The sequence below is a fragment of the Oncorhynchus kisutch genome, unplaced genomic scaffold (genome assembly GCF_002021735.2).
Source record: "Oncorhynchus kisutch isolate 150728-3 unplaced genomic scaffold, Okis_V2 scaffold4040, whole genome shotgun sequence".
Classification (NCBI taxonomy): domain Eukaryota; kingdom Metazoa; phylum Chordata; class Actinopteri; order Salmoniformes; family Salmonidae; genus Oncorhynchus; species Oncorhynchus kisutch.
The window spans coordinates 80,861-104,000 of record NW_022265985.1 but is presented as its reverse complement, the minus strand read 5'-3'; the positions used below and the strand labels follow the sequence as shown (position 1 = coordinate 104,000).

Sequence of the window (23,140 nt, the reverse complement as noted above, 5' to 3'; positions counted from 1 at the left end):
GTAACTTGGCCTAGCCAGCCTAGCCCTAGTCGCTAAATAACTTTACAGTAACATGGCAGAGCCCTAGTCGCTAAATAACTTTACAGTAACACAGCCTAGCCCTAGTCGCTAAATAACTTTACAGTAACACGGCCTAGCCAGCCTAGCCCTAGTCGCTAAATAACTTTACAGTAACACAGCCTAGCCCTAGTGGCTAAATAACTTTACAGTAACACAGCCTATCCCTAGTCGCTAAATAACTTTACAGTAACACGGCCTAGCCAGCCTAGCCCTAGTCGCTAAATAACTTTACAGTAACACAGCCTAGCCAGCCTATCCCTAGTCGCTAAATAACTTTACAGTAACACGGCCTAGCCAGCCTAGCCCTAGTCGCTAAATAACTTTACAATAACACGGCCTAGCCGGCCTAGCCCTAGTCGCTAAATAACTATACAGTAACACAGCCTAGCCCTAGTGGCTAAATAACTTTACAGTAACACAGCCTAGCCCTAGTGGCTAAATAACTTTACAGTAACACAGCCTAGCCAGCCTATCCCTAGTCGCTAAATAACTTTACAGTAACACGGCCTAGCCAGCCTAGCCCTAGTCGCTAAATAACTTTACAGTAACACGGCCTAGCCAGCCTTAGTGTGTGTGTAACTGTCTGTGTATGTGTGTGTGTGCTCTGTGTTTGTGTGTGTGTGTGTATGTGCTCTGTGTGTGTGTGTGTGTGTGTGTGTGTGTGTGTGTGTGTGTGTGTGTGTGTGTGTGTGTGTGTGTGTGTGTGTGTGTGTGTGTGTATATATATATATGTGTGTGTGTGTGTGTATATATGTGTGTGTGTGTGTCTGTGTGCTCTGTGAAGTGGAGACAGAGAGCTGAGGTTCCCTGAGGTGGATTAATGAAAAGGCCTTTCATGGAAAAGTCATCAAGCAGAGAGAGGAGAGAGAAAGGTGGAAGGACATGTGGTGAGCTGCAGGATGCACCGGGAGTGTGTGTGTGTGTGTGTGTGTGTGTGTGTGTGTGTGTGTGTGTGTGTGTGTGTGTGTGTGTGTGTGTGTGTGTGTGTGTATATATGTGTCTGTGTGTGTGTATGAACAGAGCTGTGGGAATCTGAGCCATGGCGTGGAAGAGGACGTCTGGGTGAGATTTTAATTAAAGTCTGAGACAAGAGGTCACACACCATGCCCCCCCCCTCTCACAAACACACACTCTCTCTCTCTCACAGGACTCAATTGACTTAATTTACAGCATTTAAAAGACACACTATTCTGTCCACTCCACTGTTCTGTCCACTCCACTATTCTGTCCACTCCACTATTCTGTCCACTCCACTATTCTGTCCACTCCACTATTCTGTCCACTCCACTATTCTGTCCACTCCACTGTTCTGTCCACTCCACTGTTCTGTCCACTCCACTGTTCTGTCCACTCCACTATTCTGTCCACTCCACTATTCTGTCCACTCCACTATTCTGTCCACTCCACTATTCTGTCCACTCCACTATTCTGTCCACTCCACTATTCTGTCCACTCCACTATTCTGTCCACTCCACTATTCTGTCCACTCCACTATTCTGTCCACTCCACTGTTCTGTCCACTCCACCGTTCTGTCCACTCCACTGTTCGGTCCACTCCACTGAACCAACCTAATCAGGTTAATACACAATCTTATTGAGGCCACCGGCTGAGAAAAACATACTGAGGAATACTGTACGCAGAAATGTGTGTGTGTGTGTGTGTGTACGTGTGTGTGTGTGTGTGTGTGTGTGTGTACGTGTGTGTGTGGGTATGAGTGTGTGTTAATCTGAAACATGAAACGCTAACAGGAGGACACAGCAGCTGGAGCTTAGTGGAAGAGACAAAGCAGACACACACACACAGACACACAGGAACACACTCAAGCCTCCCTGGAAACCACCAGCCCATCCAGTCTCACTTTGAAAACAGGTCATGAAAGACAGGGACGTGTTGCAGTCAAAACACTGGAACAACTATCCTGTCAAGTAACCCTGACTGTACAGTACAAAGCTACTGGGTGGGAGGGTGGGGATAGCTGACTGGGTGACTGGCTGACTGGGTGACTGACTGGCTAACTGGGTGACTGGCTGACTGGGTGACTGACTGGCTGACTGGGTGACTGGCTGACTGGGTGACTGACTGACTGGGTGACTGACTGGCTAACTGGGTGACTGGCAGACTGACTGACTGGCTAACTGGGTGACTGGCTAACTGGGTAACTGGCAGACTGGGTGACTGGCTGACTGACTGGCTAACTGGCTGACTGGCTGACTGGGTGACTGGGTGACTGGCTGACTGGGTGACTGGCTGACTGGCTAACTGGGTGACTGGCTGATTGACTGACTGGGTGACTGACTGACTGGGTGACTGACTGGCTAACTGGGTGACTGGCAGACTGACTAACTGGCTAACTGGGTGACTGGCTAACTGGCTGACTGGGTGACTGGCTAACTGACTGACTGGCTAACTGGGTGACTGGCTAACTGACTGACTGGCTAACTGGGTGACTGGCTAACTGGGTGACTGGCTGACTGACAGGCTGACTGGGTGACTGACTGGGTGACTGGCTAACTGGCTGACTGGCTAACTGGGTGACTGGCTTACTGGCTTACTGGCTGACTTACTGGCTGACTTACTGGCCGACTGGCTAACTTGGTGACTGGCTGACTGACAGGCTGACTGGCTGACTGGCTGACTGGCTCCCCAGCAGAGAGGGTAGCAGTGTGTTTTAGGAAAAAGAAGAAAAGTCCATGTGATGCTGATCTCTTGTCATATCTATTTTATCCCCCACATCCCTCTCTCTCACACACGCACACACGCACACACACACACACATGCACACACACACGCACACACGGTATTCCCAGCTGTGGATGATATGTCTGTCTGTCTGAGGGCCAAAGCCGTGTAATGAATGACAGTGCAGGCTGCAGAGACATGGAGCAGCCTGCCTGAATAATGATGTAATGACAATACAAGACAAGGTGAGGATGGAGTACTGCTCCTCCCCTCTATCTCTTCTTCTCTCTCTCTCTCTCTCTCCCTCTCTATCTCTCTCTCTCCCTCCCTCTCTTCTTCTCTCTCTCTCTCTCCCTCCCTCTCTTCTTCTCTCTCTCTCTCTCTTCTTCCCCCTCTCTCTCTTCTTCCCTTTCTCTCCTCTCTCCCTTTCTCTCTCTCTCTCTCTCTCTCCCTCCCTCTCTTCTTCCCTCTCTCTCTCTCCCCTTACCTTTTTTTCTCTCTCTCTCTCTCTCTCTCTCTCTCTCTTACTCTCCTTCTCTCTCTCTCTCTATCTCTCTCTCTCTCTCTCTCTATCTATCTCTTCTCTCTCTCTCTCTCTCTCTCTCTATCGTCTCGCTTATCTCTCTCTCTTCTCTCTCTCTCTATCTCCCCTTCTCTCTCTACTCTCCCCTCTCTCCCTCTCTCTCTCCCCTTCTCTTCTCCCCCCCCCCCCCCCCCCCCCCCCCCCCCCTCCCGCTCACCTCCCTCTCCCTCCCCCCCCCCCCCCTTTCTCTCCCCCCCCCCCCCCCCCCCCCCCCCCCCCCCCCCCCCCCCCCCCCCCCTCCCCCCCCCCCCCCTCCCCCCCCCCCCCCCCCCCCTCCCCTCCCTCTCCCTCTCCCTCTCCCCTTCTCCCTCTCCCCTTCTCCCTCTCCCCTTCTCCCTCTCCCTCCTCCACACACTCCTGTGTTCCCATGTCTTGTGTTTAATCCAGGCTGGGATAGGGAGAGGCACAGACTCCTGTTTGATCCCAGGAATCCTTTTAACTGATACCGGATCACATTCCATCGCCGACATTCCAGGGGTCAAGAGTGGAGAGTACATGAAGACAGTGTGTGTGTGTGTGTGTGTGTGTGTGTGTGTGTGTGTGTGTGTGTGTGTGTGTGTGTGTGTGTGTGTGTGTGTGTGTGTGTGTGTGTGTGTGTGTGTGTGTGTACGCAGTACAGATATCACATTACACTGCTGTTATTGTGTATTAAGCCATCAGAGAGGATCAGAGAGACCACACCCCCTGAGAGATGGCAGATGGCTTTTTCTAGCAGCACAGTAATAATGTCCCTGGCTATCATCACTGGCCCTAACACGCACATATGATCTGTCCTTACCCTTCACAACACAGACATGAGAGAGTATGTGTGTGTGTGCAGGAGAGTTTAATCACACTGTCAGATGAGAGGACCCTCTCTAAAGACATGAAAAGAACCAGAGTCAAAGGTGTGTCTCCCTCTATTCTCTCTCTCCCTCTATTCTATCTCTCCCTTTATTATCTCTCTCCCTCTATTCTCTCTCTCTCTCCCTCTATTATCTCTCTCCCTCTATTCTCTCTCTCCCTCTATTCTCTCTCTCTCTCCCTCTATTCTCGCTCTCCCTCTATTCTCTCTCTCCCTCTATTCTCTCTCTCCCTCTATTCTCTCTCCCTCTATTCTCTCTCTCCCTCTATTCTTCTTCTCCCTCTATTCTTCTTCTCCCTCTATTCTCTCTCTCTCCCTCTATTCTCTCTCTCCCTCTATTCTCTCCCCCTCTATTCTCTCTCTCCCTCTATTCTCTCTCCTGACAGTGATGTTAAACTATAGGGTTAAACTGTAACATCTGTTCTAGATTATTTATTTATTTCACCTTTATTTAACCAGGTAGGCTAGTTGAGAACACCTTTATTTAACCAGGTAGGCTAGTTGAGAACACCTTTATTTAACCAGGTAGGCTAGTTGAGAACAAGTTCTCATTTACAATTGCGACCTGGCCAAGATAAAGCAAAGCAGTTCGACAGATACAACAACACAGAGTTACACATGGAGTAAAACAAACATACAGTCAATAATACAGTATAAACAAGTCTATATACAATGTGAGCAAATGAGGTGAGATAAGGGAGGTAAAGGCAAAAAGGCCATGATGGCAAAGTAAATACAATATAGCAAGTAAAACACTGGAATGGTAGTTTTGCAATGGAAGAATGTGCAAAGTAGAAATAAAATAATGGGGTGCAAAGGAGCAAAATAAATAAATAAATTAAATACAGTAGGGAAAGAGGTAGTTGTTTGGGCTAAATTATAGGTGGGCTATGTACAGGTGCAGTAATCTGTGAGCTGCTCTGACAGTTGGTGCTTAAAGCTAGTGAGGGAGATAAGTGTTTCCAGTTTCAGAGATTTTTGTAGTTCGTCCCAGTCATTGGCAGCAGAGAACTGGAAGGAGAGGCGGCCAAAGAAAGAATTGGTTTTGGGGGTGACTAGAGAGATATACCTGCTGGAGCGTGTGCTACAGGTGGGAGATGCTATGGTGACCAGATCCACACATACAGGAAGAGATGAACAAGATCCATACATACAGGAAGAGATGAACAAGATCCACACATACAGGAAGAGATGAACAAGATTCATACATACAGGAAGAGATGAACAAGATCCATACATACAGGAAGAGATGAACAAGATCCATACATACAGGAAGAGATGAACAAGATCCATACATACAGGAAGAGATGAACAAGATCCACACATACAGGAAGAGATGAACAAGATCCATACATACAGGAAGAGATGAACAAGATCCACACATACAGGAAGAGATGAACAAGATCCATACATACAGGAAGAGATGAACAAGATCCACACATACAGGAAGAGATGAACAAGAGATGAACAAGATCCATACATACAGGAAGAGATGAACAAGATCCATACATACAGGAAGAGATGAACAAGATCCACACATACAGGAAGAAATGAACAAGATCCATACATACAGGAAGAGATTAACAAGATCCATACATACAGGAAGAGATGAACAAGATCCACACATACAGGAAGAGATGAACAAGATCCATACATACAGGAAGAGATGAACAAGATCCACACATACAGGAAGAGATGAACAAGATCCACACATACAGGAAGAGATTAACAAGATCCATACATACAGGAAGAGATGAACAAGATCCATACATGCAGGAAGAGATGAACAAGATCCATACATACAGAAAGAGATGAACAAGATTCATACATACAGGAAGAGATGAACAAGATCCATACATACAGGAAGAGATGAACAAGATCCATACATACAGGAAGAGATGAACAAGATCCACACATACAGGAAGAGATGAACAAGATCCACACATACAGAAAGAGATGAACAAGATCCACACATACAGGAAGAGATGAACAAGAGATGAACAAGATCCATACATACAGGAAGAGATGAACAAGATCCATACATACAGGAAGAGATGAACAAGATCCACACATACAGGAAGAAATGAACAAGATCCATACATACAGGAAGAGATTAACAAGATCCATACATACAGGAAGAGATGAACAAGATCCACACATACAGGAAGAGATGAACAAGATCCATACATACAGGAAGAGATGAACAAGATCCACACATACAGGAAGAGATGAACAAGATCCACACATACAGGAAGAGATTAACAAGATCCATACATACAGGAAGAGATGAACAAGATCCATACATGCAGGAAGAGATGAACAAGATCCATACATACAGAAAGAGATGAACAAGATTCATACATACAGGAAGAGATGAACAAGATCCATACATACAGGAAGAGATGAACAAGATCCATACATACAGGAAGAGATGAACAAGATCCACACATACAGGAAGAGATGAACAAGATCCACACATACAGAAAGAGATGAACAAGATCCACACATACAGGAAGAGATGAACAAGATCCATACATACAGGAAGAGATGAACAAGATCCATACATACAGGAAGAGATGAACAAGATCCATACATACAGGAAGAGATGAACAAGATCCACACATACAGGAAGAGATGAACAAGATCCATACATACAGGAAGAGATGAACAAGATCCATACATACAGGAAGAGATGAACAAGATCCATACATACAGGAAGAGATGAACAAGATCCACACATACAGAAAGAGATGAATAACTAACATCTATATCTCAAAGATAAACTATCTTTAAACGGAGACATATCATTGTATGAGTGGGAAACAGGATTTGCCCTGGACTTATTATGATGTGCTTGTTGTAACTCAATGGAACCGTGTCTTTGTGTGAGAGACAAGAAGATCAGATTGCCTCGTTAAAGAAAGGTTCTCTGTCGGGGAACTAGTACTATTCTAAGTTACTGGCATGAACATAAACGCCTGTGATCTCAACCGCTTCTCATTGGTGTGTAACTGTGGATTATGACTGAGGTCTGAGTGAAGCCAAAACTAAAGGCTTTGACTCAGAGTGGCGTCACTGGTGAGTCACACGTAGTTGCTGGAGAGGCTGTTGTGGAACAAACCCAGGCAAAGACATGTAAGACTGGATGGTTCATATGAGTAAATGAATAAATGTCAAAAGTAGTCTTTTAAAAAGAAATAAGTCTTTAACCTGTAAAAAGCTGGAGAGGACAGAGGCTAAACCAACTCTTTCCCCAACAGCATTTTCACTTTCAAATTGCACTGAACAACTGACTAAGGCATAATCAAATAAATCACACTCTTTCTGATATTAACTTTTTAATTTCCTGGGTCAAGAATGTGTTCAGTGTTTGTCCCAAATGGCACCCTGTCCCCTATGTAAGTGCACTACTTTCGACGATGGCCCACAGAGCTTTGGTCAAAAGTAGTGCACTACATAAGAAATAGGGTGCTTGTTCATCTCTTCCTGTAAATAGGGTGCCGTTTGAGACGCTAACTCTGTCATCTAATGAGCCAAACAGCAGGTCACACAGAGAGTTACAGAGACCAGCCTATTTACATAATTAAATCATAAATATAGAGAAATAGACATCTCAAAGTGTATGTCTCCAGTGATGAGCTCATCCTCGGGGCTACAACTGATTGATACGAGAAGGCAGTTATACTACACGCAGAAAACGACGAGAGAGAAACATCGCCAGTCAGCAGCTCCCTGATTTAAACGGCCGCTTTGGGCCAAATGAAAATTAATTAATTTCTGTGAAGAATCAATTTCTCAGAGTAACTAACAGTGTTAAATGCAAAGAGATGGGGAAGAGAGAGAGAGAGAGAGAGAGAGATAGTGTGTGTGTGCGCGCCGCATAATCCCCCATTACGCACACCTACACATAATTGCAGAGACTCAGTTTGAGCCACTGAAACACTTTTAAAAGATTGGAAAAGGTTATTTCAACAATGTTGCGTTGTTCGGTCGCTTCAACTCTTTATGAAGACATCAGAGATAGATGAGGGCACCATGGAAACCAACTCACCTGGCGTTAGTACAGTCGTTGTACAGCGTCTCGAAGTCTCTCCTGGAGATGAGTTTACACCGGTTCACTCCCGGTTGAATAGCTCCGAGGCCCCGGAGGATGCGGACCTGTTCCACGTTACAGACCACCGGTGTGATCTGGAGCCGCTTCAGCTTGGTATAGACCGTGTGCAGTCCGCCGACCAAGTGTTTCAGAAACAGGTCGAACGCCTGCGGGAGGCAGATTAGCTCGTTGTCTTTTACCGTGAAAGAGGCGAGCTTGGCGCCTCTGACCTCGACCATTTTAACCTCGTTGTTTTGCGGAGTGTTCTCAACCGGCGACGGGGTAGAATACACCGGTTTACAGGGCAGGACGTCGACCGGTGCACCAGGGCTACCGACAGGTACTGGTAAGAGGTCCGCGCTGAAAGGGTTCAGTCCGGTGGGCGCGATAGACGGTGAAGGGGATGAGGACGTGGTTGCTGGTGGCGGAGAGTTTGTCGCCGGTGAAGTCTGTATCGGAGGTGGTTGGACGAGAGGAACCAAGGGCATGAGAGCAGCCGGAGAGGCCATGATCCAAATCTGTATTTAAAAAAAAAAACAAGCTGAAAGTCTCGAAAGTCAAGTGTAGTCTAAAAAAAGTGTCGCGAGAGAAACAGAAATGAAAGAGTAGAGAGCTCGTCGGCAGTTTTTTTTTTTTTAAGCTGAGAAATGTCGGAGATGCAGTGAGTGGGATAAAGGGTCCGTGCGTCAGGTTACTGATGACAGAATTGAGCTAGAGTGAGGAGCTCGCGGACGGGATGATACTGTCACATCATGAAAAAGAGGAGGAGCCTCTAAATATGCTTAGAAAAACATCACACGCATCTGTTGACCGTGTTCAGAACATGCGGTCCATTAGGCTACAATAAAACTGGAATAGAAACTGAACACCTTGATGAATCATTTGTATAAGCAGCACAAGCTCCGGAGATAACGCTATACCTCGCCACTGAATTTGAACTGTAGGATGTTGACTATTCAGAGTGTGGAAGCTGTCCACTGTTTAGAAATAATAACCCCCCAAAAGGGCCCTCTACGGAGGGAGAAGAGGGACAGACAAGAGGACCCTGACTTTAACCTCTGACCCTCCTCAAGCCCCCACCCCATCTTCCTGTCACATACCACATTGGGGACTGAGCCTCCACAACCCCTCGAATGCATACCCTTGACAGTTCCCTGCTAATGCTGATGAAGACTGAGGTTTGGAGACTCTCTTCTCTGCACAAAAAAAATTCATATAGGCTAATTGAGTCCCGCTCAAAAAGATACATAATGACACTAGCACTGACTTCGCTGATTATCGAGGAAGAAATGTGCTGACAACAGCTAGTTTCCATCCACTTGGCCACATTTTCCAACCAGAGATGTTTCCATAAAAATGACTTTTTGCAGGTAGAAAACTGTGCGTGATGACGTACACTACCATTAAAAAGTTTGGAGTCACTTAGAAATGTCCTTGTTTTTCAAAGAAAAGCACAGTTTTTGTCTATTAAAATAACATCAAATTGATCAGAAATACAGTGTAGACATTGTTAATGTTGTAAATGACTATTGTAGCTGGAAACGGCAGGTTTTTTATGGAATATCTACATAGAAGGCCAGCATCCCGGAGTCCTCTCTTCACTGTTGAGGGGTCTGTTTCTCAAACTAGACACTCTAATGTACTTGTCCTCTTGCTCAGTTGGGGACCAGAGCCTCTTTCTATTCTGGTTAGGGCCAGTTTGCGCTGTTCTGTGAAGGGAGTAGTACACAGCGTTGTATGAGATCTTCAGTTTCTTGGCAATTTCTCGCATGGAATAGCCTTCATTTCTCAGAACAAGAATAGACTGATGAGTTTCAGAAGAAAGTTCTTTGTTTCTGGCCATTTTGAGCCTGTAATCGAACTCACAAATGCTGATGCTCCAGATACTCAACTAGTCTAAAGAAGGCCAGTTTTATTGCTTCTTTAATCAGGACAACAGTTTTCAGCTGTGCTAACATAATTGCAAAAGGGTTTTCTAATGATCAGTTAGCCTTTTAAAATGATAAACTTGAATTAGCTAACACAACGGGCCATTGGAACACAGGAGTGATGGTTGCTGATAATGGGCCTCTGTAGCCTATGCAGATATTCATAATAAATCTGCCGTTTCCAGCTACAATAGTCATTTACAACATTAACAATGTCTACACTGTATTTCTGATCAACTTGATATTATTTTAATGGACAAAATGGAGAAAAACAAGGACATTTCTAAGTGATCCCAAACGTTTGAACGGTTGTGTACGTGCAATTCAAAATTTATTCTGCCGTTAAATTCCTATATGCCGAATGAAACATAGTTAAATGGGGTTACATCGCATTTTCATCACTACTGATGGTGCTGTCACAAAAACTGTTGCGTTAGCCTATAGGACTATAAAAAATGTTCCCACGTTGGTATTGGCGCATGCGCTCTAGCCAACAGCTGGTAGAGTGCGGGTTGGCTACCTACACTATGAGATTATTATGTTTAAGAGCGAAATTATTTTTATTTGTCAAAGCAGCCAAGCGTCGACCATCATGTCACCAGAATAAGACCCTCGATATTTATCGGAAAGGAGCATCAAGCTCATCACCTTGCACTTTCACCACCCTGTGAAGTTCATCACCGTGCACTTTCACCACCCTGTGACGCTCATCACCGTGCACTTTCACCACCCTGTGAAGTTCATCACCGTGCACTTTCACCACCCTGTGAAGTTCATCGTAACTTATTTCATCTTTAGCCTAATAAACTGCATGCTTTCCCGAGTCGTAGTGGGAGGACCACACAACATGTCATCGCCTGACACCAAGTTCTCTTCGATATGATGGTTATTATATCAATATTTGCGCATAAAGGCGTTTGAACCGCTATTTCTCGCATGATGAATATTAGCGACACAAAAAGATCCCACCATGTCGAACGAACAAATTTTCTTTCGGTATTTATGAAATTGTACCGGCATTTCATGTTTCCATCAGCCTGGTCGTGACTTTTTCCACGCGTCAGGAAAATCATTCGCATGAAATGGATGGATGGAAACGTGATTAGTGACATACGGTTGTCTCACTTAGTTACCTTAAGATGAATGCACAACAATGCACTAACTGTAAGTCGCTCTGGATACGAGCATCTGCTAAATTACACAAATGTTTTAAAAAAAACACCTTATCTGTAAATTAAAGGCATCAAGTGAACAATGTGGATATGGGAGCTTTTCGATGCGCCGTAGTTTTATCCGGTATATAGCCTCGTCTCCATAGGAATGCACAGTGCTTTAACGGAGCATCACGTTGATAATGATCTAAGTCACAGAGGGAGAGAAGAAAACCTCAAGAGAGCGTGTTATGAAGAGGAGGTGGAGAGAAACGTGTCTTTATTCAGCTTAAAGGTCTTTTCACTCTTTTCTTCCTGCTTCCCCATCCCTCTTTTGAATAAGCCTCTTGTGTTTTTTAATTGGCTGGAATTAATCTTAGGGATGTAGATGCCCGATTTGCATTCATTAAAAGTCAACTGAAGAAGTCAAGCTTGATTCTAATCAAATTTGCTTAATTATGCTTAGCTTTCAGCATCTCCCAGGAGAGAAGAGAGAGAGAGAACTTCACTTTTGTCTTTGGAAACTCCTGCTCAATCTCCTGCTGCTTTTTACCAGCAAATAGACATTTTAAATGTCAGGACTCACTAAAAGACATGGAGAGGGGGAATGGCCACCTATTGGAGGAAAAAGTCTATGCCACGGGTCTGAAACCTGCGGCCCACGGGCCAGATGTGGCCCAGTCTCCGGTTTACAGTGGCAAATTGATTTACACACATAATATCAGAAGTGTACTTCAATGTCAAATGAGCACCATCCAGCCAGTAATAAACCTCAAATAGGGTGCCAAATTCCACCCAAAACATATTTGAAAAGCTGAAGGCCACTGTGTGAGGGCTCTCTGTCGCTGCAGAAGAATGGTGTAGTGACCATAGAAATATAATGACTAGAACTGACATTCCCATTCTATTTCTGTAATAGATAATTATATATCTATGGTGGTGACATCCTGTGTCTGTTAGTCAGTGTGCTGTCTGTACCACTCTACCCTGCAGGGGTAGATACTCAGGACAACCACATCAGACTGATGAGGCATAAATACCACTCTATCCATTCTCATTAAGTAAATAACAACATATTTAACGCTTCATCTCTATCATCACTGCCTCGGGTCAGTGGGTGAGGAAGAGCAAGAGAAATAGAGAGAGGTAGCAAACAGAGATAAAGAGAAATAGAGAGAGGTAGCAAAGAGAGAGACAGAGATAAAGAGAGAGAGAGAGAGAGAGAGAGAGAGATGAAGAGAGAGAGAGAGAGAGAGTAAAGAGATGAAGAGAGAAAGAGAGAGAGTAAAGAGAGAGAGAGGTATTAAAGAGAGAGACAGAGATGAAGAGAGAGACAGAGATAAAAAGAGAGAGACAGAGATGAAGAGAGAGACAGAGATAAAAAGAGAGAGACAGAGATGAAGAGAGAGAGAGAGAGTAAAGAGAGAGACAGAGATGAAGAGAGAGAGAGAGAGGTAGCAAAGAGAGAGACAGAGATGAAGAGAGAGAGAGAGAGTAAAGAGAGAGACAGAGATGAAGAGAGAGAGAGAGAGGTAGCAAAGAGAGAGACAGAGATGGAGAGAGAGAGAGAGCAAAGAGAGAGACAGAGATAAAAAGAGAGAGACAGAGATGAAGAGAGAGAGAGAGAGTAAAGAGAGACAGAGATGAAGAGAGAGAGAGAGAGAGAGAGTAAAGAGAGAGACAGAGATAAAAAAGAGAGAGACAGAGATAAAGAGAGAGAGAGGTAGTAAAGACAGAGACAGAGACCAAGATAAAGAGAGTAAAGAGAGAGACAGACAGAGATAAAAAGAGAGAGAGGTAGTAAAGAGAGAGAGAGAGAGAGTAAAGAGAGAGACAGAGACCAAGATAAAGAGAGAGAGAGAGGTAGTACAGAGAGAGACAGAGATAAAGAGAGAGAGATTTAGAAATCTGTCCCAACCACTCTCAGCCATAATCCTAACAGACAAGCCTTTCCGTCAGGAGCTGAATCAGCCATTAGGACCCAAATCAACACAGAGTTCCAGAATGCTCCCGTGTCATCGATGATAATGGAAATTGATTATGCGTATGGAAATGAGCTGTAGTCCGCGGCAACGTGACCTTCAGCGGTGCTAATTGAAACAAGTGTGGAGCCTCAGCGTCAGTTATCAGGCCTAACAGCACACCATAAATCATCATGAAGACCCCTGTCACAACACGACCCAGTAGAACGGATGTGTTGTTTTTCTCTCCCTGTATCAGACCAGTCTGAACATGTCCGTTGGTTAGATTCCTGGGTTAATAGGACCAGATGAAGCTTTAGTACCGGATGAACAGGCACAGTTCAGACTCATGTAGGTGTGGAGATGGAGAGAGAGAGGGAGGGAGAGAGAGAGAGGGAGAGAGAGACAGAGAGAGAGGGAGGGAGAGAAAGAAAGAGAGAGACAGAGAGAAGGAGAGAGTGAGAAGGAAAGAAAGAAAGAGAGAGAGAGAGAGAGAGAAAGAAAGAGAAGGAGAGAGTGAGAAGGAAAGAAAGAAAAAGAGAGAGAGAGGGAGAGAGAGAAAGAGATTTAAAGAAAATGAGGGAGAGAGAGAGAGAGAAAGAGATTTAACGAAAATGAGGGAGAGAGAGAGAGAGAAAGAGAGGGGGGAGCGAGAGAGAGGAGAGAGAGAGAAAGAGAGGGGGGAGCGAGAGAGAGGAGAGAGAGAGAAAGAGAGAGGGGGGAGGGAGAGAGAGAGAAAGAGAGAGGGGGGAGGGACAGAGAGCGAGAGAGAGGAGAGAGAGCTGATGTGGTGATGATGGGGATTGATTTAGTTAGAGTTTGAGGTGAGGAGGTAACGAACGGTGCCAGTGACACAGAACAGGTTGAAGGAGAAGAAGAGAGTAATGAGCCAGATACACTTGATCTCGCCCCATTTCTGTGTCGAAAGCAGCATACTTGTTTTTCTTAGTTGAGTTGACTCAATTTGACCTTGTGCATCCAACTGGAAAAAAACTGTGTTGAGTGAGTGAGAAAAATAGCCAACACTCTGAGAAAAAAAGGTGCTATCTAGAAGCTAAAAGGATTCTTCAGCTGTCCCCATTGCAGAACCCTTTGAAGAACCCGTTTTGGTTTCAGGTAGAACCCTTTCCACAGAGGGTGCTACATGAAACCCAAAAAGGTTCTACCTGGAACCAAAAAAAGGGTTCTACCTGGAACCAAAAAAAAGGTTCTACCTGGAAACAAAAAAAGGGTTCTACCAGGAACCAAAAAGGGTTCTCCTATGGGAACAGCCTAAGAACCCTTTTGGAACCCTTTTTTCTAAGTGTACATATCAAGTCAACTGACGGAGAGGCAAAGTTAGGTGTAATTAGTAGATTGTAGATGTTCCTAGTGAAGAAGCAGCTCACTGGTCAGAGTAAGACAGGAGTAAACTGGTAATACAGTTGAAATGAAGTACGAGAGGTCAACAGAGTCGCCACATAAAGTGATGAAGAGTTATTGAAAAAGTATAAAGTCAATCTCATTGTGGAAGATTGATTTAACATAAATTGTTGACGACTAGAGGTTATTATGGAGAATACATTTATGAACCAAACAATATGCAACAGCCACTGATTGAGAGCAGATGTTGTCCACCTGCTAAACACAGGATCCTAGAGTGCAATTCACTGCGTCAATGAGTCGTCCCAATAATCTAATCAAGGGGAATATAATATATATAATCATATCCATCATTACATAGTTGAACACACAAAATTCTAATTTGATAAAGGATATTTCATTATAAAGTGTAGAGACACAAGGGAGTTTCCCCGTCGAGGCCTCTGTGAAGGTTGCAGCTATCACTGATCACTGGCCTCATGGATCCTTATTCAATTAACAACACTCTAATGAATGAATGAACGAATGAACGAACGAATGAATGAATGAACAAATGAACGAACGAATGAATGAACAAATGAATAAACGAATGAATGAATGAACAAATGAATGAATGAACGAATGAATGAACGAATGAACGAATGAATGAATGAATGAATGAATAATAGAGGCGCTATATGTTAAGCATCTAGGTAGAAAGAGGAATACCTCATTATAGATCAAACCTAATCGTATTGGAACCTGTCCAACAAAACAACAAAGTCACCTTAAAGACGTTGGGAAGCTGTTAAACATATCCTAATATCGTAATCAATCCATTCTCTTCTCTAATGAGCTTTAACGATGCTCTTAATTGTTTATTATCCAATATCCTAGTTATGAATTTTAAAGGAATTAAACAAGCAGAAGAGTTTACACTGTTATTCATCTGTGTTTTGTATTGGCAAGGTCAACGTTAAACAAAACCAGTCCCTGAAAAGAACGTTGGATGTTAATGTTGATCTAGACGAGGCTCCTCAGATAACCACTAGACACGTGGATCAACCTACTGGGGCTTGATAACCACTAGACACGTGGATCAACCTACTGGGGCTTGATAACCACTAGACACGTGGATCAACCTACTGGGGATTGATAACCACTAGACACGTGGATCAACCTACTGGGGATTGATAACCACTAGACACGTGGATCAACCTACTGGGGATTGATAACCACTAGACACGTGGATCAACCTACTGGGGATTGATAACCACTAGACACGTGGATCAACCTACTGGGGATTGATAACCACTAGACACGTGGATCAACCTACTGGGGATTGATAACCACTAGACACGTGGATCAACCTACTGGGGATTGATAACCACTAGACACGTGGATCAACCTACTGGGGATTGATAACCACTAGACACGTGGATCAACCTACTGGGGATTGATAACCACTAGACACGTGGATCAACCTACTGGGGATTGATAACCACTAGACACGTGGATCAACCTACTGGGGATTGATAACCACTAGACACGTGGATCAACCTACTGGGGATTGATAACCACTAGACACGTGGATCAACCTACTGGGGATTGATAACCACTAGACACGTGGATCAACCTACTGGGGATTGATAACCACTAGACACGTGGATCAACCTACTGGGGATTGATAACCACTAGACACGTGGATCAACCTACTGGGGATTGATAACCACTAGACACGTGGATCAACCTACTGGGGATTGATAACCACTAGACACGTGGATCAACCTACTGGGGATTGATAACCACTAGACACGTGGATCAACCTACTGGGGATTGATAACCACTAGACACGTGGATCAACCTACTGGGGATTGATAACCACTAGACACGTGGATCAACCTACTGGGGATTGATAACCACTAGATCAACCTACTGGGGATTGATAACCACTAGACACGTGGATCAACCTACTGGGGATTGATAACCACTAGACACGTGGATCAACCTACTGGGGATTGATAACCACTAGACACGTGGATCAACCTACTGGGGATTGATAACCACTAGACACGTGGATCAACCTACTGGGGATTGATAACCACTAGACACGTGGATCAACCTACTGGGGATTGATAACCACTAGACACGTGGATCAACCTACTGGGGATTGATAACCACTAGACACGTGGATCAACCTACTGGGGATTGATAACCACTAGACACGTGGATCAACCTACTGGGGATTGATAACCACTAGACACGTGGATCAACCTACTGGGGATTGATAACCACTAGACACGTGGATCAACCTACTGGGGATTGATAACCACTAGACACGTGGATCAACCTACTGGGGATTGATAACCACTAGACACGTGGATCAACCTACTGGGGATTGATAACCACTAGACACGTGGATCAACCTACTGGGGATTGATAACCACTAGACACGTGGATCAACCTACTGGGGATTGATAACCACTAGACACGTGGATCAACCTACTGGGGATTGATAACCACTAGACACGTGGATCAACCTACTGGGGATTGATAACCACTAGACACGTGGATCAACCTACTGGGGATTGATAACCACTAGACACGTGGATCAACCTACTGGGGATTGATAACCACTAGACACGTGGATCAACCTACTGGGGATTGATAACCACTAGACACGTGGATCAACCTACTGGGGATTGATAACCACTAGACACGTGGATCAACCTACTGGGGATTGATAACCACTAGACACGTGGATCAACCTACTGGGGATTGATAACCACTAGACACGTGGATCAACCTACTGGGGATTGATAACCACTAGACACGTGGATCAACCTACTGGGGATTGATAACCACTAGACACGTGGATCAACCTACTGGGGATTGATAACCACTAGACACGTGGATCAACCTACTGGGGATTGATAACCACTAGACACGTGGATCAACCTACTGGGGATTGATAACCACTAGACACGTGGATCAACCTACTGGGGATTGATAACCACTAGACACGTGGATCAACCTACTGGGGATTGATAACCACTAGACACGTGGATCAACCTACTGGGGATTGATAACCACTAGACACGTGGATCAACCTACTGGGGATTGATAACCACTAGACACGTGGATCAACCTACTGGGGATTGATAACCACTAGACACGTGGATCAACCTACTGGGGATTGATAACCACTAGACACGTGGATCAACCTACTGGGGATTGATAACCACTAGACACGTGGATCAACCTACTGGGGATTGAAAGTACAAAAGGCAGAAACATAAACTCAGCTAAAAAAGAAACGTCCTCTGCATTTATTTTCAGCAAACTTAACATGTGTAAATATTTGTATGAACATAGCAAGATTCAACACCTGAGACATAAACTGAACAAGTTCCACAGACATGTGACTAACAGAAATGGAATAATGTGTCCCTGAACAAAGGGGGGGGGGGGGGGGGGGGTCAAAATCAAAAGTAACAGTCAGTATCTGGTGTGGCCACCAGCTGCATTAAGTACTGCAGTGCATCTCCTCCTCATGGACTGCACCAGATTTGCCAGTTCTTGCTGTGAGATGTTACCCCACTCTTCCACCAAGGCACCTGCTAGTTCCAGGACATTTCTGGGGGGAATGGCTCTAGCCCTCACCCTCCGATCCAACAGGTCCCAGACGTGCTCAATGGGATTGAGATCTGGGCTCTTCGCTGGCCATGGCAGAACACTGACATTCCTGTCTTGCAGAAATCACGCACAGAACGAGCAGAATGGCTGGTGGCATTGTCATGCTGGAGGGTTCATGTCAGGATGAGCCTGCAGGAAGGGTACCACATGAGGGAGGAGGATGTCTTCCCTGTAACGCAGAGCGTTGAGATTGCCTGCAATGACAACAAGCTCAGTTCGATGATGCCGTGACACACCGCCCCAGACCATGACGGACCCTCCACCTCCAAATCGATCCCGATCCAGAGTACAGGCCTCTGTGTAACGCTCATTCCTTCGACAATAAACGCAAATCCGGCCATCACCTCTGGTGAGACAAAACCGTGACTCGTCAGTGAAGAGCACTTTTTGCCAGTCCTGTCTGGTCTAGCGACAGTGGGTTTGTGCCTATAGGTGACGTTGTTGCCGGTGATGTCTGGTGAGGACCTGCCTTACAACAGGCCTACAAGTCCTCAGTCCAGCCTCTCTCAGCCTATTGCGGACAGTCTGAGCACTGATGGAGTGATTGTGCGTTCCTGGTGTAACTCGGGCAGTTGTTGTTGCCATCCTGTACCTGTCCCGCAGGTGTGATGTTCAGATGCACCGATCCTGTCTGCCACTGCGAGGACGATCAGCTGTCCATCTTGTCTCCCTGTAGTGCTGTTTTAGCCGTCTCACAGTATGGACATTGCAGTCCTTATGCCTCCTTGCAGCATGCCTAAGGCACGTTCACGCAGATGAGCAGGGACCCTGGGCATCTTTCTTTTGGTGTTTTTCAGAGTCAGTAGAAAGGCCTCTTTAGTGTCCTAAGTTTTCAATAACTGTGACCTTAATTGCCTACAGTCTTTCAGCTGTTAGTGTCTTAACGACCGTTCCACAGGTGCATGTTAAACAGTGTTTCAACCCTTTACAATGAGGATCTGTGGAGTTGTTTGGATTTTTACGAATCATCTTTGAAAGACAGGATCCTGAAAAAGGGACGTTTCTTTTTTTTTGCTGAGTTGAACATTTAATCTTATAGAAAGGTAAAGGAATAGCTGGTTTTCACGGAAGGCGACCATGTTGAAAGTCCTATTGTCTTTCTTCAAGGGGGGGGGGGGGGGGGGGGGGGGTCGTCTAATGTACAGTAGAATTCACAGCCACAGGAGCACTATAGCAACGAGTGTAGGTACATCTTTGTTGCCATGGCGAAACACTAATGAAATCTTTCCAGCAGTCATATTAAAGGCAACAGATGCATTAAGGCAGAAATAATCATTCATCTGCAGAGCAATTAGTGGGACTGTCAGAGCTAGTGCTGCCTGTTGAAAATACCCCAACACAATGTCATTAATTAAAGCATCTAATGTTCCACACGATCGGTCATGTCACAAGACTATAACCACACGAAATGCACTGAATGTCACTGATGTAAGTATACATTCAATTTACAGTGAAATGAATGACATGAACTAGTCTAAACACAGATATACCATTCAATAAGCACAAAGAGAAGAGGTGTGGATTTGCAAGGATAAGCATGTTGAGGTTGTGCTGATCTTTGACACCCTCTGATCTCAGTAGCTGTGATTTGTATAAGTAAGATGAATCATTTCACAGAAGAAGACAACACGATAAGACATCTGGTGCTTTTACAAAGGGCCAGAGAAGAAGACAACACGATAAGACATCTGGTGCTTTTACAAAGGGCCAGAGAAGAAGACAACACGATAAGACATCTGGTGCTTTTACAAAGGGCCAGAGAAGAAGACAACACGATAAGACATCTGGTGCTTTTACAAAGGGCCAGAGAAGAAGACAACACGATAAGACATCTGGTGCTTTTACAAAGGGCCAGAGAAGAAGACAACACAATAAGACATCTGGTGCTTTTACAAAGGGCCAGAGAAGAAGACAACACAATAAGACATCTGGTGCTTTTACAAAGGGCCAGAGAAGAAGACAACACGATAAGACATCTGGTGCTTTTACAAAGGGCCAGAGAAGAAGACAACACGATAAGACATCTGGTGCTTTTACAAAGGGCCAGAGAAGAAGACAACACGATAAGACATCTGGTGCTTTTACAAAGGGCCAGAGAAGAAGACAACACGATAAGACATCTGGTGCTTTTACAAAGGGCCAGAGAAGAAGACAACATGATAAGACATCTGGTGCTTTTACAAAGGGCCAGAGAAGAAGACAACACGATAAGACATCTGGTGCTTTTACAAAGGGCCAGAGAAGAAGACAACACGATAAGACATCTGGTGCTTTTACAAAGGGCCAGAGAAGAAGACAACACAGTAAGACATCTGGTGCTTTTACAAAGGGCCAGAGAAGAAGACAACACGATAAGACATCTGGTGCTTTTACAAAGGGCCAGAGAAGAAGACAACACGATAAGACATCTGGTGCTTTTACAAAGGGCCAGAGAAGAAGACAACACAGTAAGACATCTGGTGCTTTTACAAAGGGCCAGAGAAGAAGACAACACGATAAGACATCTGGTGCTTTTACAAAGGGCCAGAGAAGAAGACAACACGATAAGACATCTGGTGCTTTTACAAAGGGCCAGAGAAGAAGACAACACGATAAGACATCTGGTGCTTTTACAAAGGGCCAGAGAAGAAGACAACACGATAAGACATCTGGTGCTTTTACAAAGGGCCAGAGAAGAAGACAACACGATAAGACATCTGGTGCTTTTACAAAGGGCCAGAGAAGAAGACAACACGATAAGACATCTGGTGCTTTTACAAAGGGCCAGAGAAGAAGACAACACAGTAAGACATCTGGTGCTTTTACAAAGGGCCAGAGAAGAAGACAACATGATAGGACATCTGGTGCTTTTACAAAGGGCCAGAGAAGAAGACAACATGATAAGACATCTGGTGCTTTTACAAAGGGCCAGAGAAGAAGACAACATGATAAGACATCTGGTGCTTTTACAAAGGGCCAGAGAAGAAGACAACATGATAAGACATCTGGTGCTTTTACAAAGGGCCAGAGAAGAAGACATCTGGTGCTTTTACAAAGGACCAGAGAAGAAGACAACACGATAAGACATCTGGTGCTTTTACAAAGGGCCAGAGAAGAAGACAACACGATAAGACATCTGGTGCTTTTACAAAGGGCCAGAGAAGAAGATGAACAGAGTATCCAGATGAAACAGGGAGATCAAACACACTGGGGCCAGAGGACACTGAACACAAAGCCTGCCATGCAAAGCCTCAGTCTGTGCTGCCTCTCTATCTCCGGAGGGGCTCAGACGTTAGGAGGGGAAGACATAAATGCTGACACAGAAACCTCCCGCTCCGCGTCTGAGGAGGGTCTTAAGCTGTCAGAGGGTGCTTAGGAGAGCGCTAGTCTGGATCTAGAAACCACGCACAGTGCATTATCACTTCAGGCTTCTGGAGGGAACCAGCCAATGATAGTGTGTGTGTGTGTGTGTGTGTGTGTGTGTAGAAGTTCTCTTGTCTGATGAGGTTTATCTCAGGATGAATGAGTAATATGTCTACGGTGCATGTTTTTCTTCTTCACAGGAACAACTGTCACGGAGATGGCAGAGGTTTGATCTTTATGCGGAGAGTGGAGAAGAAAACGCTAGCTTCTGTTCAATACCCTCTGACATGTCTCTGGGAGGGGGAGTACAGGCAGGTGATCAAAGAACAAGTCAAGTGTCAGGAGTGTTTTTGTTGACGATGTTCATTAATAGAGGCCACTCAAAACCTCTCTTTGATCACTTTCTGCTGACGAGGACAGTATCCATCAAATGGATTAAATGAAACGAGGGCCAGTGAAGAAATACAATTACTTAAGTTATGCAATTGAGTGTATGTTTTGTTATTGTGGCAATGACCTGTTTTACCAGCTATAATATAAGCGAGAACCTTTACTGACCATTGATAGTGACATGGCGACCTCATGTGGCAATTTTTATTCAGTGCATCTCGAGATTTGCGTGTCAAAAACAACAATCTCGAACAATTTTGGACGAACTCGACCACCGTACTCGATACCCTTTCCCCTCTATCTCACTATGATGGTTTTTTTTTCTTTCTAACTTTTAGCTACTATAGCTAAGTTTGTACCTTCATTTTGCAGTGCCTTTACACAGACAGTCATTATATATATTTTTTCCGTTTTCCATCATGTTCACGACCACCGGTTCCCGAGGGCTCGGTAAGTACCAGACTAGTTGATTCGTGTACGAGTGTTTTCGCTCGGTCCTGTCTCGCAGCTTTGCACTGTCATTCATTCTAGACGAATCTAAGTATTTTAACGGGTCACATCGTCGTTTCTACGCGTACAATCGACGATTCGAGCCTTTACCATTTTTGTCATAATGTCTAGTATTGCGTGATATCGCTCGATGTTTCATTTAATAAACGACGCTGAATGCTGGCTCAGTACTGTAGTGACAGAACGGTGCATGTGGTGTCCCCGCCCACATTTTCAATACAGTATTTAACGTTACCAGGAACAAGTACTCTGCTGTAAATTCTGATAAGAGTATCAAATTGATTGTGCCCTACAGTTAGGTGATTGATTGATTGGTTGCCTCCCCCCACAGATAAGGCCCCCCTGTCTAAAGGTCTCCTCCTGGTCCTCAGTGGTCTGACTGTCGTGCTAACCCTCCTGCCACAGTACAATCACCTGTTCACCTACAGCCTGCAGGCCATCACGTTGCAGCACCAGGTAGCGGAAAAGAGAGAGAGAGTGTCGTAAACCTCTCCTATCTCCTCCTGTGTATCATCTTGCCAAAGACAGTACAGTATGAAGATAGGCAGGAACTGGTTCTCC

General features: G+C 44.8%; 1 protein-coding gene and 1 pseudogene across 2 annotated transcripts in view; one reads left to right on the top strand and one right to left on the bottom strand.

Moving 5' to 3' along the window:
• LOC116373410 (dachshund homolog 1-like) overlaps positions 1-8,944 on the bottom strand; it is an 81,332-nt pseudogene extending 72,388 nt beyond the window's left edge.
• Positions 8,945-22,320: 13,376 nt separating this feature from the next.
• The window catches only part of LOC116373414 (ubiquitin-associated domain-containing protein 2), a 31,000-nt gene continuing 30,180 nt past the window's right edge, over positions 22,321-23,140 (top strand). For both annotated transcript variants that reach the window (XM_031821984.1, XM_031821982.1), the window contains exons 1-2: positions 22,321-22,519; positions 22,911-23,035. In XM_031821984.1, coding sequence (XP_031677844.1) covers positions 22,489-22,519; positions 22,911-23,035 — 156 coding nt within the window. In that variant the 5' untranslated portion in view covers positions 22,321-22,488. The remainder of the gene's footprint in view (positions 22,520-22,910; positions 23,036-23,140) is intronic.